Genomic DNA, 25,334 nt, shown 5'->3' with positions numbered 1-25,334 from the left:
TTGAAAGAGAGCGCCGCCGTCTGTGGCTGTCCTCCTCCTTTCCAACCGCGCCGCGATGCTCGCTCGCCTTCGTAGTTCGCCGGAATGCTCTCCTCCCCTTGTTACAACTCCACCGCCTGCGCGACCTCTTCTCCTCGTCGTCAGCCGATGGCGCATCTCCTGACACCCGCTTGATGGTCGAATACCTGGTGAAGTCTTGCGGGTTCTCCGCCCACCGAGGCGGCCGAGGCCTCTAAAACCCTAGCCCACCTTCGATCGACAGAGAAACCCGATGCCGTCCTCACCTTCATGAGATCCCAGGGCTTCGATGGCGCACCTCAGAAAGATGATAACTTGGAAGCCTGTCTGGATTCCTCTGCTGGGATGTGGAGAAGAACCTTGCCCCAAAGTTTCTATCTTTACGCAGCATGGGCTTCTCGGACTCCGAACTCGTTGAATTCATCCTGTCGATTTCCCTTGACGTCCACCGTTCCCTCCTCCCCAAGTTGGAGATGTGGGATGAAGTGTTTGGATCGAGGGAGCTCCTCCTCGAGCATGTCAAATCAAGAGGCGACGTCGGTTTCTGACCCACAGAATTGAGAACAGGGTGCTTCCCAACCTGTCCTTCTTAAGGGATATGTGCGGTATCTCCGAGGAAAGGATCCGTCTCATCGTGAGAAATCATCCATATTTCGTCATAAAAAACAGATAATCTCCGGGCTTTGGTTGTTCTAGCTTAGGATATGGGGATGCCCCGGGAATCGATGCTATTCATGTGGACCATCACTGTCCTCTACCTGGTCTGCAAAGAAAACATTGACGCCAAAATCAAGCTCATGAGAAGCTTGGGTTGGTTAGAGGCGGGGTTCCATGCCGCATTCAGAAAAACGCCAAAATTCTTATCTATTTCCGAGAAGGAGTTGCAGTGAAAGATGGAATTTTCGTCTATGAAGTTGGGTACATGCCTCCTGCAACGCCCATCAGCCGACGCTGTTGTTGTTTAGTTTGAAGAAGAGGGTAATTCCTAGGTATCGATGGAGATGTTGAAGTTGAACGGGTTATGGACCTCACGGTACAAGTTCCATTCCCTTGTAACGATACAAGATGCAAAATTTGTGGAGAAGTTTGTTCTCAGCTACAAAGAAAATGTTCCTGAGCTGCTTGACATTTATAAGTTGTGACTGGGTGAGAAGAGAGTTGATTTCTGTCATTTTGGATTTTGAGAATTAGTAGCGCATACTTGATGGTCCATTCAGGCGTTGAAGAACTAGTAGCGTAAATTTGATGATCCGTTCAGGTGTGACTTTCTTCAGCACTGCATAAACAGAAATTCTGAACCAATCTTGTAGTAGCTTTCTAATTATTCCTTGATGTTTCTGAAGCATATGACAAATTGTTTATTTGGATGTGAAACTGCCAAGTTTTTATTCAAATTCCACTCAGCAACCTGATTGAGAAGTAGGATAGATTTATCTTGGGAACATGTGAGCTGAACTCTGTGCAATTTATTGTCTGACAAATTTAAATAGTTGGTTGAATTCAAGTTAATTTTGAAATTGATCAAAGGTGAAATTTTTGGTCAAGGAAGTCAGACGTATTCCATCCTACATCATCTGCCAGTCAAGACTAATGATTTGCAGTCTGGAGAATCACACTATTCATTTCTATTGTGTAATAGTATTGTTGAAACTGAAAGTTGATAGTCAATGTACAATACGAGCTGCCTTCCACTGTATTCAGTAAAAAATTTGTGGGCAATTGTTATTTGTTACAAAGTAAATGTCCCTGACCTGCTTGACATCTTTGTGACTGACTACGGTAGATAATACCTCTAGATTTTGATTCTGAAAATAGAATTGGAAGGTTTTATTTGAAGGTCTATCCAGGTGTAGGTTTCTTCTTGTTTAATAAGTTCAAGAGTAGGAGACTAGGAGTGATTTTAAACGAATCTTTTTGTCTTAATGATTGATTGCTCAATTAAATTTTGTCATTTAATTCTTTTTTGATATGGTAAATTCTCCATAGTTGGTCTGTCTGTGAACTGCAAGGTTTCCAAACTTCTAGTGATCTGATTGTGATGACATTTTGGATCTACCGTAGGAACTTGTGGCTGTCCAAATTATTGCCTGATGGGTACTTAGACGTTGTCATGTTGGAGTTTCTAATAGTTAATTTTCAGGAGTTATGCAATATCTGCATAAGGTCTTCATACAAGTTCCATAATCTCCATCAAATGTTTGAGTACTAGGTGCTTCAATGAATTTTTGGCTAGCAACAATTTCACAAAATACTTAAAACACCGAAGTCTTGTTTCTATAACTCGTTTTGAGTGATTCCTCATACTGATTTGTCACTTTGCATATCTCTGAGCAGAAGGTATATAAATGCATTATAGAATTGTTGTATTTAGTCAACTGATTCATTTGCATGCTAATTAGAATATTACATTTTAAAGTTCTTTTATGCATTGTAATTTTTGCATGCATACTCTTTTGGTGGTCTGTATGATCATCATGGGCTAGATATTACTAGGAAATGCACTATTCACATATCAGTCAGATCTAACATTGTTAAGAGATGGGGGGCCTACCATCTCCTTCTTGTTCCATGAGATGTTCAATGAGACTGGAGACGAACTGGACTCCATTGTCCAGCTTGTGAATAGCAATTTTTTATTACTCTCTTGGAGCAATGTTATTTTGTTGTTATTGTTCGGAGCTTTTATTTTGATTGTAGATTCCATCCCCAATCCAAAAATTCTTATGGAAACAAATCTCTTGTTAGAAGTGTGACACCATTGATTATATCATTTCACACAATACATGAACAAGCATAAGCGATTCTACTTATCAGGCTTCTTAAAATATCACTTGACGATCAATATATAAACTGCAGTATATTTGACATGATATGCATTGTTATCTAATAGCAAATGGCAATAATTGCTACATTGATGAATGTTTTTTCTGATGGGCTTGTACATTATGAAACTAATTAGCCATTAATTGACTTAATCATAGATATGGTGAGCACTAATATCTCATATAAATTATGTTGCTGAAATTTCTATTCACTCTAATGATCAACTGCATCGACATAGCAAGGTATCATCGAGAAAAATATGTGATTAATTGGACAAAGGGTATGCAAATCTAAATAGCAGGGAGTTCTTGGAAGTATTGACTTGCAGAGCACTGCCCCCCATATGGCTGTGGAAGATCTACAATGGAAGTGATGATTGCTGGAGGCTCCTTTGTTGTGAACTTTTCTCTTCTTCCAGCCCCCGTTCAACTTGTCTTGGTGAATAGATCCATTTCTTATGTTCAGTTGCAATTCCCTCTCTTGGAATGAATCTTGCACAAGCATTGGTAGGGACAACTGGTGGTTGGTGGTGCCTCAGGAAAACACATAACCAGATCTGTTTTCTTTGTTTGTTTTGCAGGATGATCAATATAGGCTCTTCTAATTTTGGAACTGGTGTCAACCCACTCAAGCTTGTGGCAAAAGTTTTGCTGGAGGGGACTACAGGCTTCTTAGCTTAATTTTGTCCACCTCACTTTTCAAGCAGGGGGACAACAAGGTGGGATGTGGTTACTAAATCCTCTGTAAGATCTTAAATGATGGCAGTTTCACATGAATCCTCTGTTGTGGGATTGGTTCTCATGAGTATACTTGGGTTTTGTCTGCTGATGATGGTGTTACTAAATATTCTAGGACTCAATCTGCTGTGGTTAAGAATTACAATGATAATGTTTGATTATGACATTCCTATGGGCCAAAGATACATGATCTGAATGTTACTCTGGCGCAAGTTCCCAACCTCATATTATTTGCATGCCATCTGCTGGCTTGGGGATCTGAATGTCATCTTTGTCAGCTGATAATTGATATATGAAACATATCTTCCATAATTGTAGGCTGGTCCAATTTTGATGAATCTGATTCTTTTGATGTTGACTGGGTTGATAGGAGTGTGGTAAAACCTGGGGAATATTTTTAAAAGAACCAAGTGTTTGAAATCTTTTTCTAGTGACATTCTTTATCCTGCCAAGAATAGTAGGATACTGATAGATACTTCAGTTAGGAAACATTCTTGATTCAATATAACATATATGTGCCATCAAATATTAAGAGACTTCATATAAACCCCTTTCATCAGTATTCCTCCATATACAAAACTCAAGTTTGTAAATATTACTCATGGTTGAAGTTTCTAATTTGAATTTAGAAAATAAAACTATAACATCCTTAAAATTCCTAATAAAAGTACTAATGTCATCAAAATTTAAGCACCTCTGTTCTAACAACTATTATGGATTAACTAAGAAAGCGCACATATACACAATATATATATATATATATATATATATATATATATATATGTTGATTTTAAAAGGATTATTATCATAATCATATTTTTGAGTAATATATGTGGGTTTTACATGTAATTTCAAAATTTTATAATAACCTATTTTTCAGTTATATATATATATATATATATATATATATATATATATATATATATCCATTTAATGATCTTATGTTGATCACTTACTAATTAGGTTTTCAATGGTATAGAAAGTGCATAAATTTAAAATAGATATAATACCCTCTATGCTTTCACGATTATTTGACACCTTATTTTGAGAAGACATGGATGTATTATGTTTAAAGAAACATTAATATCAATTAAAATTTAATATTATGAAACATAGATGTATTATAATTTTAATAATTCTATATACATATTATAAACAAAAAAAATAGAAGGGCAAACACGAAAATTATCGACTTTGAACCGCCAGGGATACACATGTAATTTTGTACTGTATACGCGCGGGATATAGTCTTTTTTTGCGCCATCAGCGCTGCAAGCGCTGCTCTGATGCTGCCCTCGGTCGTTCGCCGCAGGAGCCTCGTGCCCTACTTCCGACCTTGTTTCCTAGGGTGTCTCTTCTCTTCCTCCTCCACCGCCAACACCGCCGCTGCCTGCCGCAGTCCCCCGGAACTTCTTGCCTTGTCTGAATACCTCGTGAAGTCCTGTGGGTTATCCGACGCCGAGGCCTTAAGGGCCTCCAAGTCCCTCGTCCATTTCGGAACCACCAAGAAAGCCGACGTCGTCCTTGATTTCTTGTAATTGCACGGCTTCGACGGTTCGCACATCAAGAAATTGGTCCAGATTTACCTTAGGTGTCTATGCTGCAACATGGAGGATAATCTCGCCCCAAAGTTTCAATCTTTCCGCGAAATGGGATTCTCGGAGACCGACCTCGTCGAGATCATCTTGTCGAATCCCTGCATCCTTCGCCTTAGATTCCACGATTCCGTCCTTTCCAAATTGAAGATGTGGGAAGGTCTGATTGGATCGAGGGAGCGGCTTGTTAAGCATGTCAAGAAGAAATGGTTCTTCGGCTGCAGCATAGAGAAGACGGTACAGCCTAATCTTAATTTCTTTAGGAATGAGTGCGGTATTCCTGAAGAAAGGATCTCTCGTGTTGCGAGACAGCACCCAAATTTTCTTGTGCGGAGCTTAGATTCACTCCGGGCTTTAGTCGTTAGAGCTGAGAATCTGGGGGTGCCTCGTCATTCTGTCATGTTTATGTGAGCTCTTTATGCTCTCTCCATGGTCAGCAAAGAAAGAGTCGAGGCCAAGGTCAAGCTCATGATGAGCTTTGGGTGGTCAGAGTCAGAGTTCTCCAATGCAGTCAGGAAGATGCCGGCCTTCTTATCTATTTCCCAGGAGGCTCTGCGGAGAAAGATGGAATTTTTGACCGAGGAAGTTGGGTACAAGCCTTCCTGCATCGCCGACCAGCCATTGATTTTGTGCTATAATCTGGAAAAGAAGCTGATTCCTCGGTTCCGTGTGATGGAGCTGTTGAAGTCGAAAGGGTTATGGACTGCAAAATGCAATCTGACTTCCTTAGCAGTATTACCAGATAAGAAGGTTATGGAGAAGTTTGTTATGCCGTATAAAGAAAAGGTCCCTGAGCTGCTTGAAATTTTGGGACTTGCTGCTGAGAAGGGATCGTCACCCTCCTCTTTTGAATTCTGAAAATAGCATGTGAAAGGCTTGCTTGAATGTCCTTTCAGGTGTGATATTCTTCTTATTTAAATAGCTAACTAAGCAGTGACTTTCAGTCAATCTTATTGTAGCTTCCTAGTTGATTACTCAAATGTTCCTCTCTCTCTCTCTTTTTGCGGATATAAACCGTTCGTTTCAATGTGATACTGCAAAATATTCAAATTTTCCTCAGCAACATGATTGAGATGTCAGTGTGAACCCACTTTAGAATATCAAAGAGATATATTTCAGCTTCTCACATATTAAAGAAGGAAAAATAAAACAGGGGTGGAGAAGCTATTTTTTCCATAGAGTTTCATTGTATTAGTGCACTTACCATCAAACATTCAGTGCATAAGTCTGATGTCTACTTTTGTAACTAATAACATACTTGCCAAAAAGCTTGAAACCAAAACCTCTTTTAAGTGACTTATTAAAAGTGAGTCATCCTGATGAGTATACTTTTGAATCTTTTTATACAAAAGGTATATAGGTCACTGTGAGATTGTTGTTCCTTGTCATTTGAGTATCTTTGCAAGCTTGGTGATTTGTTTGCTAATTCGAAGGTTACCTCTTTTAGTGACTTATTAAAAGTGAGTCCTCCTGATGAGTATGCTTTTGAATCTCTTTATACAAAAGGTATATAAGTCACTGTGAGATTGTTGATCCTTGTCATTTGAGTATCTTTGCAAGCTTAATGACTTGTTTGCTAATCGGAAGGTTACACTTAAGTGTTCTATCTTTGTTTTTCTAGCATCACGTGCTTATTCTCTTGGCATTTTTTTATCTCTGTTTGCTGATCATGAGATGCCTCACCATAGTGTTACACACTTAGTACCATGTTAGCAGTCAGCTTGCTTTAGGATGGAAAGATATGCAAATTGCACATATATGCATGAGATGAAAGCCCTCCTTTTATCCATCTGGGAACAAATTAGTTGATTGCAGGTTGGAAGACCTTTGCTTAAAGCACCCAAATTAAAGTTTACTATTACCGAATGTCCTAACCACTCACTTTGGACATGCTAAAATGTTCACTCTATTTTTAACAAAATACACAAAGAAAACACAAAAAAAAATAGTCTTAAAATTGTCAATCGACACATATTCAAATTTTCTGCAATTGCCTTTGACTACTATAATAGACCTGTTTGCCATTCAACTACTAGTTTAATAATGTAATTGTCCACTAACAACAATTCATTGCTGACTTCAATAAAGAATAACAATTATGATTGTGCTCGGTAACGTGGATATGTTTTCAGCAAGTTTGTTATTCCTGGGCATGCTTATGTTATGGATCTGCACTATATTCATATAAGCATTTATTAATTGTTTTTACCGATATACAAAAAATGTTAACTAAATATTGAGATTCAGTATTTCCATTTTTACATGAAGTTGATATTTAATTAGTGTAGCACTATTGAATCTGAAGGTTTAAATAAAGAGGACTGTCATTTTTTTTACCATTGTGTTACCCTTTATTTGTGCATGAGTAGACCACAGAATTGGCTAGAAAATACAGGGTAGCGGTCAGATCATCAGTCGATCAGATTGTTTTTACCTTTCCCTTTGAGCTCAAACAGAGTGGTTCAATTTTATTGTCAACTTTAAGGTTGGATAAGTTGTGCGATTTTCTATGTTTGATTTTTTTCAAAATTTCATTCTTCTTTAGGAGTTTAGGTTGGGTAATCTTCGCGATGAGCCTGAAAGAAGCTATATATATTATGAGGAGAGTTGTTTCATTGACACTAGGGATTTTTAGGCAAACAATTATTGCTTTATGATGATGTTTCTTCTCCCAGAAACTCTATGATTTGTTACTTTTTTTTTTTCTTTTATAGCAAAAAGAGAGACCTGGGGAGATACAGTATGCAATTGTTACAAGATTTTTTTTGTTGTTGCTATTTGTGAAGTGGATAAACTCACTTGTGTCGGAGTTCTTACAAGGGAAAAAGGTCTACATGTTTTTGTGCTAAATCCATTGTATCTACCATGAGACCGGATAGGAATTATACTCATTTTTAGCTTAGAAATGGTTATAAAGATAGAAATTTGAATTCAAGGATAAAAGAAAAATCTTCTGTATACAAACCCTAATTAATTTTGTGGAAAATGGCAAGGTGTAGATTTATTACCGATCTTATCTGTACTCGAGAGTGAAAGCATCTCTTGAATGATCAATTAAAAGACAAATCGCTTCAGATGTGCTCTTCAAAAAGGAAAACTTCCAACGGAAAGGAGACAGGTCGTCCAAGAATCTGAATCCATCCCTCCCTGGTTGGTGGCCCAGCACTCAGAAATGTCTGCAGCATAAGAACACTGGAGATCGTGATCCAAGAGCCTTATGAGCCGCCTTTCACATGATTGTGGATTGCACATGGAAGCTGTCACATCCCATATTTATAAAAAAAATATTATTTTATTATATTTTTTATTTTAAATTTTATTTTTTTTATAATATTAAATATTTTGTAACTGAAAAAATCGTATCTTAGCAAAACTACAAGTGAAAAAAAAATTCTTCAACCAAAATTTAAATCTATTTATAAAATAATATATTATTTTAAAAATAAATATAAGATAAAAACTATATAAATAACAATATATTTGGTATGTAATTTTAAAAAATTATAAAAATACTCTTTAATATTATATAAATATCAATAACTTAATTAAAATAATAATATATCAATTCATTATAAAATTCATGTATAAAAAATAATAATAATTCTTATGTAAATAAATAAAATGATACATCAATCATATGTAATACATCTTGATGATATAAATAACAATCAAATAATAAAGACAAACATCACAGGTGTATTTTTCTAATAATGGATGAAGAGACATATTCTATCAAATGAAATGATTTTTCTCACTATCCAAGTGAGGATATGTTTTTTCCAATAGTAGATAGAGGAATTATCTTATCATCATGTCCAATAGTCTGATAGCCGCTAATCCCCAAAGAGAATCGTCTATTTATCTTCGATTGGGATATATAATCAATCATGATCATTTTATTTATATTCATCCGCTCATTTATGCATTTAAGAAATAGTATGATAAAATATTATGAGGGATTTTATTTAATGTATGATTTACTAGACTATGTTGATTGGTGGCTTCACACCGTGATAGATCTATAGCTTCTTTCACATGTTACATTTTCAATGTGGACCACTCAACGTAGTCATATATACTACGTAGTAATAATCATATCCATATTATCAATTTAATCTAAAAAATAAAAAAAATTAATAATTATTTTTAGATAAAACTTTTAAGTACTTCAAATTATAAAGAAAATGAGACATTAATCTCTCAATAATCCTCTAATTGGAATAGCCCAATCGAACCAAACTCAATTTAATTAGGACCGAATGAAACCCATCTCAAATCCTTATATAATCGGTTTGGAATTATCTAAAACTAGTCTAATTTAGATTTGATTGATTTAAATTAAGTCAAGTAGACTTCAATTGATTAGACTAACTTAGAATCATTTTGAACCGGTTAGAATCGATAAAACCAGTTTGATTTAATCAATTAACGAGCTTAAACCAATAGAATGAGAGAAAATTGAACTATATTTGATGGTGCTAACTCAGACCAAACTGACCTACTTAAGTCTTAAACATATCACGTCTGCCATATATGCTTATCCTAGATACTAGATTGGGTTAATGTACAACATATTAGATAAAGAGGTGATGATGCATTTAGCGCCAGTTGTATAATTGGGCAGGCCTAGTTTCACATGATATGTTAAGCCTCACTCACGAGTTGGGCTAAGTCTTACTACTAAAGTAGGCAACGTTTGATTTACGGATTGGGTCGTGCATTGTTACATTCTTTGGGCCATGTCTGACCACATGGGTTAGGACATGCTTAGCTATATGAGCCGAGTCGCACTTGGCCACGTGGGTTGCATCGTGGCTACATAGGTTGAGTCATACCTAACTATATGGGTTGGACTATATATAGTCATATAGGCTTGGTCATATTTAAATATATAGATTAGGTTATACTTGGCCATATATGTTGGGTTGCACTTGGTTACATGGGATGCATCATATCTAATCATATGAGTTAGGTTATATTTGGCCACATTAGTTAAACTATAATTGGCTACATGAGCTACATTATGCCTGACAACATGTGTTAGGTCGTACCTAGTCACACAAAATGGTTTATGTTTGACCACATAAGTTGGGTCGTATGTTACCGAATAAGCTAGATTATGCCTAATCTCATGAGCTTGACCATATCTAGTTATATAGGTTAAGTCATGCTTAACCAGATAGGTCGGTCGGGCTAATCAACTTAACTCAAGTTAATCTCAATTTGACATCTCTTATAAAATTAGATTTTAATATTTTTATAAGTACATTAAAATAATATAAAATAATAATTAATCTTCAATCCATTATTTTTCATAAATTAACTAATTTAGATTGACGATTCTAAATTTAAAACTAATTAAATCATAAAAATTCATATATAATTTCTTAAAATAATTTGATTAGAATAATTATTAAATTAACTAATCATTCTAACATCATAATTCAATTATCATTATTTATTATTCATAAATTTTTAAAATTAAAATATTATTATGCTTTATATAAATTATAATAATTCTAATAATAAAGTTTTTAAAATACGAATATAAGTTGATAACAAAAGAATAAAATATCCTATCTCTTATCCACGAATCCTTTCTTTAAAATATGAATATAAGATTAGTTCTCCCTAAAAAATAAATAATAATTTAATTTTTATTTTATTTATATATATAAAGATAGAATTGAAATATTTATTTCTTATGGTTCACATAAAAATAAAATTTAAATTATTTACTTTCTGAAAATCACATCACTCATTATGAAATAAATAAATTAATAATTTAATTAATTGATAACAATTTTAACTTATTTACATGATTTAAAAATAATTTTAATTTTTTTAATTATATTACACAAATAAAAAATTAATAATTTAAATAAAATAAATATATTATTTTATGATAATTTAATTTATATTACAATGAAAAAAAAAAACATGGATGATTATATGAACAGTGTCACCCATGACTGGTTCATTGAAGGAGCACAAGAAACAAGCATCAGGTATGCTGCTACGCACCACCTCCATGTGAGAGGATGAAGGATGATACCATCCAAGATCTGTCCATTAACGTCTGCTGCTATCTATTGTGAGCAACGGATGCAGCGCAGGTGTGCTCTGCTTGTTCTACTTTGCCTGGGAAAAGGAAGTGGAGGCTCTTCTCACGTTGGCCGAAGAGGTTTCATGCGGTCATTACCAACACAAAACCATCGAACTTCCATTAGAAACTGTGCAGCATATGCACAGGTTTCCTCCCTTTTCGGCAGCAAGACATGGGCATGCAATGACTCCAGCCCGCAAGGTCCCAAGGCAGAGCAGCAATGGACTGTATCGGTCAGCAGGAGCTGCAAAATGCATGATATGGTTGATGCATTGCACCTGGAATGTAGAGGAAAGATACTCCATTAGAACAGTAACACTGATACTTTCCTAGCTCCAAGCTTATCATTATCCTATTACCACAGTGGCGATTTTACTGTCAGACATGAACAAGTCAGATATTGCAAAGACCAGGAGATAGCTGCAAATCTAAAGCCCATACTTGACACTGCCCGATCCCCAGCACAAGGAAATCAAATGGAATAGGAAATTGATGATGACCAACCTCTGTTGGTCCCAGCACTAAATTTGCTCGCAGAATGCTTTCGAAAGGCTCCACATCTCACAAGCTAAGTAGAGCTCCCCTCTTCACCCACCTTCCCTCCTCCTCCCCAAAAGCCTCCCACCATCTTCTTCTCCATCCCACTCCACTGCCCAGGAGAAGAAAGACAACAGCTTGTTCCCATGGTTAGGCCGCAGCCGCGATATCGAGGCGTTCGACAGCGGCAGTGGGGCTCCTGGGTCTCGGAGATTCGTCATCCGCTGCTGTATACATCCCTACTTACAGATCATTAGCTCTGGTCTCGGTTTGCTTCAGGTAGCTGCATGATTATTAACCTCTAGAATTGGACACTACTGTAGGAAGACGAGGATTTGGCTGGGCACGTTTGAGACCGCAGAGGACGCCGCAAGAGCCTACGACGAAGCTGCGAGGCTCGTCGCCGGTCCGAGAGCAAGAACCAACTTCCCCTTCAATCCCAACTCCGCCTCTTCTTCGTCCGAGACCAACTACTTATCGGCCGCGCTTACTGCGAAGCTACACCGCTGCAACCTGGCGTCTCTTGAAGCAGCACCTCAGCCCGTCGTGAGGAACTCACCGGCGCTCAAGGTGTCGGTCTCCGTCGTTGATCGGCCCAAGAACAAGATGACGGTGGCCGTGGAGCAACCGGTATATCCTAACTGGATCATGAAAGAGAGTGGTAGTGATGAGGTTGAGTTCAGCTACTTGGAGGAGCATCAGGTCGAGCAGATGATAGAGGAGCTGCTTGACTCCAACCTCGGCGTGGAGCTCTGCTACGCTTCTCTGTAGTCACCTTTTGCTCTTCTCGTTTGCATTCAGAATACAATCCCCCGCTTATTTGGTGCGGGATTTGAGGACTCGTCGTACAGGAATGCTTAGAAGAGTACCTGCCATTGTTGGAAGCATTAATAGTCGAAGTTTTCTACGAGACACATAAATAAATAAATAAATAAATAAATATATATATATATATATATATATATATATATATATATATATGAATGTGAATTTAATTAGATATTTGAGTATGGCTCGAGCTCGGATTAACAAATGTTTCGGCTCGTTAATGACCCCATCATATAGTTAATTCATGTAACATATGACATGAATGTTTAATTAAATCATTGGTTTATGAATTTATGTTTACACTAACCTTAAATTTATTTTGATACCTTCCCAAATAATCTTCCTTATATCCCTCCTACTAATTACTCTTATCATAATCCAAAATTAGCTAATTACTTTAACATAGGATTTTTTTCAACCTATTAGTCTTTAGCAAATCCTAAATACACGAGAAAATATAATCTAATCCACTATTGCATACTTAGAATAGTACCTATTTTTCCAGATCAAATTGAGTATACATGATGATAAATACAATCCACTGTTGAGGAAGGAAAGTAATGAACTGGCGATGATGGTAAAGAACGATGTGTGATGGCAATGATGATAATTAAGTAACAAAAATGTTATTAGAATGATAGGAAAGATAATAATGATGCATGGTGTTAATGATAGAAATAATTTAAACAATTATGATAGTAAAGATATAATAATAACGATGTAATTAATACCGAAAGGTGTTAATGATGAGTAATTATTGGGGGTGAAGATGATGACGGTAATTGCACTCGCAACGCCGACGCTAGTGCCAATCCATGTGGGACCAATCTCCATTGCACCAATTCTAAAGCGGGTAGACTGATGTGGGCACGACGAAAATCTAAAATACGTCGGAAGCAAATCCAAATGAAATACGTAGCGCAGCGTATTGCATTGGCCTCTACCGAAAGTGTTCGACATTAGAACCTAAGACTCTTAATTCCCCATCGGATTCGAATCGAATCCCCAAAAGCCCACGGCGTTGCTTCGCGTCTACTCCTCCCCGTTCCTCACCGCGCCGTCTCTCGATCCCTCGCCAGCGAGATGAGACGCTCCTCCACCCGGAAGACGGGGTCCGCCTTGCCCGTGAACCCCTCATCCGGCTCCTCTGATGCCTACCGCTCCGGTAAGTGGTAGCCCAGATCCATTCCCGCTGTCGTTTGGAACTTGATGAATCTATTATTTGTTTGGATTTCTTGTTTTGTTTGTGGATTGGTATACGACTTTCTTCTTTTGTGTGCGATTTTGTTCCATTTACTCGGTGAAATCGATAAACGCCCTTCTGGCGGTGGTGATGCTTGGATTCTCGTGAGGAATTGGGAAATAGTTCAAGTCTTGAATCTATTTTGATGGTGTTTGCTGCTTTATATAATGCCGGTTGAGACGAATTGGCGTTGTTTGTAGAATTGCTTGACATTTTATTGCTAGGATCGTGATGGCGTAAATTATAATCTGTTTAGTTGTAAGCACAGTAGACTTATAGATTGAACAATCTGATAGGGTGTGGTTACTACCATATGATATAGTATGTCCTGTGACGAACACAACACAGAATTTTTTAGGACTACAATGTGGGAAATATATGTAGTTTAATTTTCATTTTTTTTTGGCAAAGGGATTTTTTAAATTTGTGACCGCGTGTGTATTTTTATGGGGTCTGTAATCAAATTTATTTTAAAATGGTATGCACATGTGCCCATGAGACCTATATATGTAGATGCAGTACTTAAAAGAGGTGAATGATTGTTATTAATGGTACGAGGAGAGATTGACGAATAGAAATTATAACTAAAGATTTAAATATTTTTAACTTAATTAATCATATTACTGTTTACATATCCCAATGATGGCAAAAGATCCATCTAACCGATTCGGAATGGTTGGGACTTTACAACTTTGTTATTGCTGTATGGGTTGATTTGTTGAGGACTCAATAATTTGGGGATTATACATAATTTCGACTTTCAATTATCGGTGTAAGGTTTTTTAAAGTTAATTTTTGGTCAAATGTACCCCTTTATGGGTCTATGATGAAATTATCTGTGGGTTGCATCTTTCTGAAAAAAAAAAGCAAAGGAAAACGAAACAAAACCAAGTCAGATAGAGTGAGGAATAAGAATTTGGACTCAAGGTCCAATGGTCTGAAGTAACTGTGAGATTTAGGATCTGGATCAGTTTGAATTGGACTGTGAGATTTTTTTTGAAACAACCGAAAGTTAACTAAAATATGGATTGGCTGGAAATAGTCAGGGATTGTCTATGACACACAAAAATTGATTTGTCCAGCACATAAACAACCAAAATCAGTTAGAACCTGTATGGGCTTGTTGGAAATTAGCGGAAACTACACAGTCCAATCAAATGGTAGCCAATTCAGGCTGAAACAACTGAACTAACTGATCACTCAAGAAAAATAGAAATTTCAGACAAATTGAATTGGGATAATAAATGATAACCAAGGTAAAATTTGTTTTGGAAGGTAGGATGGCGTGATAAGGTGAAAAATTGCTTCGGTAGGAAGAAGTTTTTATTTGCCCTAATTTGGAATGGGATCATGTGCCTGTATGTCCTTATAAAGTTTGAAATTTAATCTTTTTTTTTTCTGTTACTTGCTTTGCTTTGAGCATCTTGCTAGTTTGTTGACCGTACTTATTCATGTTGAATGTCAAATTGTTGAAATATAGATAAGAGGTTAAACAAAAAATCTTGTATTTTGAGTAAAATTTATGGCACGATCTTCAATGTTCTATTAATTTCTTTGTGTTTAGCTTCTAGTAAAGCTGTTTCGAAGGAGGTGGAACGTATAGACAACCTATTCTATGCATATGCAGATGCCTCATCTGGATTGATCGAGTAAGATTTTATCAACGACTTTCATGATGTGCTGCAGATCTGAACATAACCATTATGTATTCAACATTGGCTTTTTACTTGGTGTTTTTGGCGAAAAAGGCGATCTCTGGTTTATTTTTTTGTCATATATATATATTTTTCAATGTATACTAAATTTTAACTTTGCACTTGTGCAATTGTGATTTTAGATTAGTAACTAATTTAAAATCCATTGGTGGAGTTTGCTATGTTAAACTGTGGAGTAATTCAAGTCTTTCTAGTATTTCCTCAAGTTTTTTTGTTTAGACGTAGACATAGACTCAAAAGTGGCTTTGACTTGGATAATCGAATGAAGGTTTTGATTATGCTTGAGAAAAGTCAGTAAGGAAAATTTGTTGGCGGAGACTGAAGAATTTTAGGAATACATATTGAAATAAAAATATATTATATATGGGACTTTTGATGTACATCTATTGAGTTGGCAGAGACCTTTGTTCAACTTAAAAGTTACTTCATATGAGACTTTTCAGTTAGAAGAAACCTGTTTGTCATATTGTTGATTCAATATGTATTCTGATACTTTTGATCACTTTGTTTCTGGTAGATGTACATTTGACTGATAAAAAATCTCTCTGGTGTCTATTGAAGTCCAAAATGGTGGAATATTGACTGTGTTCTAATGTCAACCAGGAGGAGGGGACCATCTCCTGGTCATTGTCTGACAATTTGACAGTCTATTTGATGATTCAATTTCGTTGCTGTAGAAACTTAACATCATCATCTATAGATATATTAATCGATCCTGCACTGCTTATGCTTCTGGTGTCATTTGGTTGCTATCTACGCAGACATTACCTTTTAAAAGTATTTGTTTGTGCATCCATCTTTAATAACGTGGTACTATGATGGTCTTTTGAAAGCTTTGTGAAATAACTGACTCAAATACTTAACCATTTTGTTTTATCTTGTAATGAGATAATACTATGTTTTTTATTTGTAGTTTTTTAGTTGAAAATCTTATAAAATAAAGTAGTTTCCCTTCATGGTTAACATAAATCACTGAGAACTAAATCTGGTCTGTTTATGTTGTTAATATTAGATTTTTATTGTCCACAGCCCTGAAGGCATTGAGTCTTTCTGTTCTGATTTGGAGGTTGATTATACTGATGTCAGGATACTTATGCTTGCCTGGTATGATATCAATACCTTCATTATTGAATAGCATGAACATGTTCAGTAACTTTTTTTCTGTCATTGAGCAATCTTCTGCATTGCTGTCTAACCATTCGTGGACACTGATTTTGTCAGGAAAATGAAAGCTGAAAAACAAGGATATTTTACCCTGGTATGTGTTCTTTTTTTTCTTAATACAGCTGAAGGGCATATTTTATGAAAACATTTGATGCTTTTTTTGACTTGCATGTGTTTGCCTTCTGCAACAGGAAGAGTGGCGTAGGGGGTTAAAAGCACTGCATGCTGACACTATCAGCAAACTGAAAAAGTCACTATCAGAATTGGAGAAAGAGGTCAATTTACTGTCTATTAAATCTTTGCCTAGTATGGCCTTCTTCCTAATTTATGTGTTTCTTTTGTGAATATTCAGATCTAAGCTCTTAGAAGGTTTTTTTTCTTTAAGGTGAAAACTGATGGGACAGGAATTAGACATTGAGAAAACGGTATATCTATGCACTTTTAGTCAAGAGTATGTGAATTTGGACGGAGGGTGTTGGATGACCCTGTAAACCGTATAAGTTCGAAATGAATACATGTATGCTTTGAAGGTACAACCAATGTGAAATTGGACTATATATAAGATTGACATGGATGTAGATAATAGATAAAGCAGATGAATCACCTAATAATACTTAAGGTTTGTCAAAAACCTCATGGTATAATTGTTTTTGAGTTTCCAACCCACTTGATTTTCTTGAATAAGAAGCCTGAAAGCAAAAGTAAAGAAATAATAAGAAGAGAATATGTCAGTAGATACTAATCAGCCTCATTAGGTTAGTGTTGGTAATCATAATTTGAAGTGTATTTGATATCAGATATACAGATGGGGAAAGAATTTATCTCATGTCCATATCCCTGTTTTGAATATCATGGGCAGCAATTTAAACATGGATGTGATGGATTCATGTTTTCTGGCTCCAATAATAAACTGAAGCTGATTCATATGGATGATACCAGGCCACTGTCTCCCTTTTTTAGCTCTTGTTGATCAAATATGGAAATATGCTGATACTTGATGTAAATTACAGGTGGCAAGGCCAACAAATTTTTCAGATTTTTACTCCTATTCATTTCGCTATTGCTTGACAGGTACACCAGGTTTTCGGCCTTTGGTTTTATAACAATTAATCTTCTTCTGTATTTCAATCTTTTCTTTTCCTGACATTTTTGATATTTTGTATTATTTAGAGGACAAACAAAAGTGCATAGATATTGAGAGTGCCTGTGAACTGCTTGATCTTGTACTAGGCTTTCAATTCCGACCTCAAGTTGACAAACTTGTTGAATATCTTAAGGTAACACTGTCAGTTTTTTGTGCTCTTCTGGTAAAATGTGTAATAGTTATGTCTGCTATGTTTACCGAAACATTATCAAGTCACTATTAGTTCTCATTCAAATCTCTAATCTGATACTTCTGAACATGCCAAATTGCAGCACCAACGTGATTACAAGGTCATAAACATGGACCAGTGGACAAGCTTTCTCAGATTCTGTAATGAGGTACACTTTGAGCCATTTAACTTGAGATTGTTTTTGTACATCTTATCTTCATTTTCTTATATGCAGTATTTCCAGAAGGTTGTGCTTCATTTTGTGCTAGATTTGCTTCTTCTTTTTTTATTGAAGAATTGCTTCACATGATCCCATCATTTGTTTAGATAAACTTCCTGTCTCTTGACAACTATGATGCGGAACTTGCTTGGCCTCTAATTTTGGACAACTTTGTTGAGTGGATTCGTGAAAAGCAAAGTTAAGATGGTGTGGATGGTGCTACCTTGATTATGCTTATCTAAGGTACTTTGAACATCAACGTATTTGGTTTTGCTCTTTGTTTTTGTGAAGTGATCACAACACTCATAAGCAGAATTCCACTCTCGTTTTCCATCTGATTTTGCAGGGAATGGTATAGATCCCTAAAGAACTGCAGAAATTGTTTCTTCTGTGCTGAAGTCAGGAACATCATCAACACTAGTTCTTGGTTCTGTCAATGCATGGCATCTCTCATTTGGAATACTTAGGTGTCCTTACATTTTTTAATTCCTCCCCACAAATTTGAGTTTTCTAGTTTATATTGATTTGCAATAAAGATGCAAAAACTTTTTAGTGTAATGCAAATTATTGGAATCGACCTGGATAATCATCCATCCTGTTATCGTGCCTATTTCACCATGTTCTTGTGTAAGGTAAGATGATTGTGCTGAATCCAATTATAGTGGATGGCTCAATTGTTGGTCACTGTTTGTATTTATCATGTTGGGAATAAGTCTCGAGTGCAGAAGCCAATTATAAAGTCTTATGTATCTTTTCCTGAAGGTTTCGTTAGTGACCATTTTTGAATCTGTACTGCTCCTCGCGGCTTCTCCTCTTTCTTTACTACGATAGTGGTCGAATCCAAGATTTTGCTAATAGTAAAATGATCATTTCAGGCTGAGTGAAAAAATAGGGCCATTAGCTTAAGCAGGGAAGAGTTGATGTTGCCACTTGTAGAGGATAGTGAGACTAAGCATTATAGCCTCTTGGCAGAGGAGTGGGCGGAGATGCTTTGCTCCCTTGTGGCCAAAGAAAGAGAGGCTTTAGGCGGGCTAGTCCTCAGGATTGCCACGTTGATGGATCGTGTCTCATCACCTTGTCCATGACCAAGGCATGGATAAGTCTCAAGTGTTTTCCCATCTTAACTTACCCTACGATTATGCCTCATCGACGAGCTCACAACCATCGATCCTCGAAGACGACATTGTCACTTTGTCTAGGGCCTCCTTGCTCGCTTTCTCAGAGGTGACGGTAACAGCGAAAATGACTTCATGAGGAAAGCAACTTTCGATGGGCAACTATCAGCCATCAACTTTGGATGGGCGACCGTCAGAAAGAGTCATGCGTCTCCTCTACCTTTGCTACCAACGAAAGACATGCTACGATCACAAATCGACTCATCCACGACTTGCCATCCTAGAGCTAGAGCAGCTCGCCACCTACGACATAGGAGAGGAAGCACTAGTCAAGGTAGTTAACAACAAGCATCATCATGAGGGTAGAGAAGGCGTAGGTAGCCGCAATGCGCGTGACCCACTGCATTGTGACTTTCCTCACCGATGACCAGTAGGAGTCAACGTCGCAGCTATGTGGGATGAGCCTGTCCAAAGCCTTCCCTTCTTTAGCCGCGAGGGAGCGGAGCACGTCTGCCCACTCCTCCTTGTCTTCAACCTCCGTTGCTAAGAGGACATAGTACTTGATATCAGGATCCTCTACAAGTGATAGTATCGACTTTACTTATTGTCTAAGCCAATGGCCTCATTTTTTCACCGACTTGAAATAATCATTATATCATTGATAAAATCAATAATTTTGCACGTATTGTCATATGTTATATCTTTCGTAGATGAAACCAATAATATTAGGATAAATAAAATTAAATATTTTACATATGTCAATATAATTTTTTTTAATCTAGGGATTGTTAAAAAGATTTAATTATAAAAGATAATATATAATTAACCTTTAATTAAGCCCAAAATAATGGATAGGTCAGGCGCTTGCTCCGTCCAAATCAATTAGATTGAGCTCGAGTGGAACATGAATTAATTGATTCAAATGGAAGATGGTCGAATGGCCGAGTCTCCTCGTCCCGATGGTTTACGTTCGTGCGTAAGGTTCGCAATACCTCTCCTCTCACGAATAGAGATACTCTCTCTCTCTCTCTCTCTCTCTCTCTCCTTGTGCTCCTCGTCACGTTGTCCCTCCACCTCTTGCCCTTTACCGTCGACCCTATTAGCCTGCTGCTGACTTCCTACCTCTGCTATTTGGTTTTGCTCGTTAGAAGAGTAGCTATACCCCGAGCTCCCTCCCTTCTCTACGCTTCTCCCCAGCAGTGTCGTCGCCCCCGAGCACTTTTCTCTGCTTTTACCCCTCGAGCTCACATGTTGTCCCCTATTGCTTCCCCACCACCCGTTCCTCCCATCGGCCCTTTGCTGCCATCAGCTCGTCATCGACACCCCCACCCGGGGCGAGGCGAGGTCAAAGTTTGAGCACCTCGAGCCTATCTATGCATGAATACTTTTGTCCGATCATTCGTATTATGTTTCTTCGTTTTTGCGCAAAGATTTCATTAGCTAAGCTGGCTTACATCTCAAAATCCAAAATAGTCATTATGCATTCATTTTTTTCTCCGACCATTCATATTATGTTTCTTCTTTTTGTGCAAAAGTAAGCGATAGAAATGTACCTTGCTATCAAGACTTTTATTAGCTAAGCTACCTTACATCTTCACCACTCGTTTGATCAGAATCCAAAATATATCCAAATGAACTTATGGTCCTTTCTACTTTTGATGTCATAGATCATCATACTCGATAGGACTTTTTATTCAATTTGGAGCCTTCATACAATGTTAATCTTGAGACGATAGAAAGATAGGGTGGAGATCTCAATCTTCCCAATATCATTTTTAACTAAACCCATAGGAGTTAATAAACCAGAAGGATGAGAATAGAAGTTCCATAACACTCCCATGTTCTTCTGTAGCACAAGCGAACAGAGATGAACAGGACAAGGGTGAATACTTCTTCTATATACTATAAGGTACAAAAACAAGCATGTTCCTGGCAGAACCATGTACGTACTAACATTAGGCAGATCGATCCTTTATGGGCCTCACTTTTAGGAGCAGTCACTTCGACAACCAGTAAATCAAGATAAAAAATGTACAAACCGAGGCGACAAGGGAAAGAACAATAGTGTCCATCGACTTTTTCCTTCTAATTGCTGACAGAATATGATTTACCTGTGCAGGTGGTGCAACAAAATCATATAAGTTCAATGATTTTGTTCTCAATAAACAAGCTAACTCTGGATCAAGTCGAATGTCTAATCCACATACCGTAGGAAGTCTGCTGCTAACGTTGCTCGTCTTTGTGCTGATGCCACCAAATGTCGTGCGCTGAAGAACAAGTGTCCCTAGTGTGGCTTGGGCTTGAGATATTACATTATCCATCTGTGAGATGCCATAATAAACATGGTAAAACATTTCTTAAAGATTTATCATTTCACATACCAAAAGAAATATTTAGGATTATGGGTTATGAAAAAAGAAAAAGCATTTATCTGAATGTCATGAGTGATGTGGGTATGACACATCATCGAAACACTCGATGATCATAGGTCTTATAATACATGCCTCACCACCACCACAATGGCCATTTGTTTGGATATAGTATCATAAGCAATTCAATACCTCAAAACAACAACAGTACAGTGAAAATGTGCCGACCTCAGAAAATGCTAATTGCTTCTAATATGAAAATTATTTAATTTTGGATGATACGTATGAACAAACAAGAAACATTACAAGAATCTTGACATGACAGTCAAATAAGAAACATCAGAAAATAAATCGACAAGATGACCAAATACTGGGTGGTACATCTGTCCAAACATATGAACATGTTTGTAAACATATATGTTTAGATGTATATGTTTATATACATATAAACATCTATACAGTATATAGAGAGAGGAGGCAGGGGAAGGGGAGACAATCTGGTACCTGCCCTGAACTTCTACTTATAGCTGTGTGTTCTTTAAGCAAAGCATGTTCAGCAGAATCTGCACCCTCTTCCAAGTCCGCTTTTGCCCTATCAAAATCCCTGAAGTCTAGAAGTGAAGAACGTTCTTGCTTTGCTCTAAGACTAGAGCGAAGGCGAAAAAACTCCTGGAAAACATGTCCCAGACAAGATTATTTTGCTTGCATATCTATGCACCAAATTCTGAACTTGTTTTAAGCTCTTAAACTAGTTCAAGGATATATTTCTGAAAAGTGAACTTTCACCAAACATCAGAAAACACGATAGTAGCATCTTGTACCTGAGTAAGGTCTTGCAGAATTTCTTTATGCCGTGTCAATGTATGAGAAATAATCTGTGAGCTACCAGAAGAAACCCAAGTTTGCATCTGCAAGTTGACTTGCTGGAGTTGCTTCAATAAATGTTCAATTCCAGATTCTAACTCATTTTCTGATCCATCAGGTTTTGTTGAAACCAATCTGCGATATGAACTCATCTGATCATCCAACTGAGTTTCAATCTTCCTCGCCTGCCAACAAGGACAAAAAAGTACTGATCTAAACACTATAACGATGTTTTAACATGACAGGACATATGTACAATGTGTCTACTATGCTACCATAGAAATGACCTAGAAAGAACCACAATAATAGCACCAAAATATCCAATAAAAGCCATACAATGACACTGCAATAACCAACAATAAATTTAGGTTGATTGTCTAAGTAGAAGAGCATATTTCACAGCACTATCATAACGGAGGAACAAAACTACCATGCTCATGGTATAGGTCAGCAGGTGCCATGCTAGAAAGTGTTGTCACATTGACAGTGGCAAGATATTTCTGGGTCAAATTTCTTCGCATGTAAGTTCACACAAGGCCATGACAACCAGCACAGTATCATACCATGCCATGCTAGAAAGGGATCAAAATGTCACCATTCCACCAACAGCAATCCTTGCAGAGGAATATCATCTTTGATTCATAAAGAGATATTATGGCACACTTGTAATCTATTATTTACCTTAATAATTTTTTCTCACTGGTTAGGAAAGTAGTTTTTCTCTCAAGAAGTGGGAAGTCCAACCTGGTAATGTGATGAAACTGGGTCATTTGTACTCCTCCAATGCCTCCTTTTCATCTCTTCATGTTCTCTTTACCACTCCACACCATGATCTAATTCATGAATCCAAAGCATCCTTCCATCCTTGCTCTGATCAGAGATCAAATCATATGATTTTTTCAGCCATTCTCAATCTTTTCAAATCTATCATGGTGAAGAAAGCTATCTTAAGTGTTTAATCCAAAACAATCAACGCCTAGATCATCTAGCACACAATTCCATCAAAAAAGACTTCATATGAACCGTTTAGGTTGGAAAACAATTGTTTCATCCAAAATCTTAAACGATTCAATCATCGAGTACACAGTTCCTCCAAATGGAGACATTATAGGAATTGCTAAAGTTGGAAGCTTTCCAGACTCGGGAAATGTCATATAATATCACTTCAGTTCTCATGCTATGTGAAGCATCAAAACTGTGGGTGCCGCAAACACCAACCAGCCACCACTGTAAGTAGTGTGTATACGTCTAACAACATCTCAACCCGATTTACAAGGATCTATGTCAAAACTGCAAAGGTTTGTTCTAGATCTTCATCGATCTTTACCAAATTCACGTAAATCTATATTGGATCCACAAGTACCAAACTTAGATCCAAGTGGATCCAACCAAATCCATGTAGATCTAAGTTAGACCTACACAGATCCAGCTTAAATTTCAAGTAAAAAACCAGAAGCACTTAGGTCTGGCAAAGTCTTCAATTGTCTTGGTGATTCAAGATATATGCTAATGTTTCCTTTATAAGGACAACAGCAACAACAAAATGTAGTGTCCCAACTATACTCATCGGCAAAACGCACTTGTGTGAGCTTCTGTGCTCAAGAAGATATTTCTAGCTTAAGTAGAGGCAGCTTTACAATTCTTGAGCATAACATTTCGGCATGCACAAATATCATTAAATCTTCAACGCCAATGTGGATAAAGAAAACAGACCCAATGACAAAGGAAATATATTAACAAAATATAATGCTAATGATGTTGCAAGTAAATAAGGTCGGTAGTTTACGCGAAATGGCATAGTAATAAGATGTAATTCTTATTATGGCTAAGTTCTTACAGGTGCACATCAGATTATGTAGCATGTTTTCATAAGATGCTGGTTTATGTAGGTCATGTTTTAAGGGCGTTAATGTATTTCTTCCGTGATCTTGTGAGATGGTGCTTAAGATCTACCTCAAAAGTTCGAAATCAGAAGAAAGAGTCCTCCGTGCCTAACTCCATTGTATCTCACATAAACAACGCATTCAAGATGCAATGATAGAAGGTTTCACCAATAAAAGGTAAGAAGGAGAGTTCTTTAACCAAATCAAAACGAATAGATAATAGATCTTAAGCCTTAGGGGAGATTCAACCTTGATCACATAAAAACGTAAATACCTCCTACGATTGCTAATTCACAACCATAATTCTGTGAGAAATCCAAATCCGACCAACCAAATTCCACCGCTTCATAATCCATATCACACAAATTTGGAAAATAGAAAGAAAAAGAAAGAGAAACGCGACAATCAGAACACAATTCACCATTCACTTATCAGATCAACACAAAACCCATGAAAATAGGCACCAGGATCGGATGCTCCAAGAAGATCAAGAAAGACCAAAGATATATCTAGGGTTGGGGCGAAGCTAGGGCACCTGTTTCCGAAGGGCGTCCCACGAGGACGCCTCCATGCTCACCCACCCGCCCGCTGGCCGGTGATCGAACTCGGGATCGGTGCGGAGAAGGATATTTGGGAGAAGGTGAGGTTGAGGGAGGCATTTGCTTCCGGATTCGGCGACGTGCACTTTAATCATGGCAAGTCGGAGATCCATGGGCGAACGAGACATGTCAACCGACACCTCTCTCTCTTTCTCTCTCTCTCTCTCTTGCTCGGTTTAGTTGGTTCGGTTCGACTTCGGACTTC

At 37.2% G+C, this 25,334-nt stretch overlaps 3 protein-coding genes across 4 annotated transcripts; 2 read left to right on the top strand and 1 right to left on the bottom strand.

The window, feature by feature from the left end:
• Positions 1–11,869: 11,869 nt before the first annotated feature.
• On the top strand, positions 11,870–12,656 carry LOC103969883 (ethylene-responsive transcription factor ERF003-like). The gene is made up of 2 exons (XM_009383520.3): positions 11,870–12,045; positions 12,140–12,656. The coding sequence occupies exons 1-2, from the start codon at positions 11,963–11,965 to the stop codon at positions 12,585–12,587; spliced, it is 531 nt and encodes a 176-aa protein (XP_009381795.2). The 5' UTR covers positions 11,870–11,962; the 3' UTR covers positions 12,588–12,656.
• A 941-nt stretch (positions 12,657–13,597) lies between these two features.
• LOC103969099 (uncharacterized) lies at positions 13,598–19,060 on the top strand. Its single transcript, XM_009382528.3, has 10 exons — positions 13,598–13,809; positions 15,452–15,536; positions 16,632–16,706; positions 16,824–16,860; positions 16,958–17,041; positions 17,777–17,837; positions 17,937–18,043; positions 18,183–18,248; positions 18,407–18,542; positions 18,646–19,060. The coding sequence occupies exons 1-9, from the start codon at positions 13,728–13,730 to the stop codon at positions 18,500–18,502; spliced, it is 693 nt and encodes a 230-aa protein (XP_009380803.1). The 5' UTR covers positions 13,598–13,727; the 3' UTR covers positions 18,503–18,542; positions 18,646–19,060.
• A 2,222-nt stretch (positions 19,061–21,282) lies between these two features.
• Positions 21,283–25,295, bottom strand: LOC103969097 (Golgi SNAP receptor complex member 1-1). 2 transcript variants are annotated; one of them, XM_009382527.3, is made up of 6 exons: positions 25,066–25,234; positions 23,392–23,517; positions 22,605–22,832; positions 22,288–22,452; positions 21,622–21,735; positions 21,283–21,525 (listed from the first exon to the last, which is right to left on the bottom strand). In XM_009382527.3, exons 2-6 carry the CDS (start codon positions 23,443–23,445, stop codon positions 21,412–21,414), a joined length of 675 nt encoding a protein of 224 aa, XP_009380802.2. In that variant the 5' UTR covers positions 23,446–23,517; positions 25,066–25,234; the 3' UTR covers positions 21,283–21,411. The 2 variants fall into 2 exon arrangements, with proteins under 2 accessions (XP_009380802.2, XP_009380801.2); XM_009382526.3 differs by lacking the exon at positions 23,392–23,517 and having other exon boundaries at positions 25,066–25,295.
• Between the last annotated feature and the right edge of the window lie 39 nt (positions 25,296–25,334).

The sequence above is a fragment of the Musa acuminata genome, chromosome BXJ1-10 (genome assembly GCF_036884655.1).
Source record: "Musa acuminata AAA Group cultivar baxijiao chromosome BXJ1-10, Cavendish_Baxijiao_AAA, whole genome shotgun sequence".
Classification (NCBI taxonomy): domain Eukaryota; kingdom Viridiplantae; phylum Streptophyta; class Magnoliopsida; order Zingiberales; family Musaceae; genus Musa; species Musa acuminata.
Note: the sequence above shows the minus strand (reverse complement) of the source record. Positions and strands in the feature narration are given on the sequence as shown.

Coding starts and splice junctions, on each gene's coding strand:
- LOC103969099 (XM_009382528.3), top strand. CDS start 13,728: ATGAGACGCTCCTCCACCCGGAAGACGGGGTCCGCCTTGCCCGTGAAC. Junction 15,537..16,631: donor GCCTCATCTGGATTGATCGA/GTAAGATTTTAT, acceptor TATTGTCCACAG/CCCTGAAGGCATTGAGTCTT. Junction 16,861..16,957: donor AACAAGGATATTTTACCCTG/GTATGTGTTCTT, acceptor CTTCTGCAACAG/GAAGAGTGGCGTAGGGGGTT.
- LOC103969097 (XM_009382526.3), bottom strand. CDS start 25,257: ATGTCTCGTTCGCCCATGGATCTCCGACTTGCCATGATTAAAGTGCAC. Junction 21,736..22,287: donor TAAGTAGAAGTTCAGGGCAG/GTACCAGATTGT, acceptor GGCATCTCACAG/ATGGATAATGTAATATCTCA. Junction 21,526..21,621: donor TTAGCAGCAGACTTCCTACG/GTATGTGGATTA, acceptor CCACCTGCACAG/GTAAATCATATTCTGTCAGC.
- LOC103969883 (XM_009383520.3), top strand. CDS start 11,963: ATGGTTAGGCCGCAGCCGCGATATCGAGGCGTTCGACAGCGGCAGTGG. Junction 12,046..12,139: donor GAGATTCGTCATCCGCTGCT/GTATACATCCCT, acceptor ACACTACTGTAG/GAAGACGAGGATTTGGCTGG.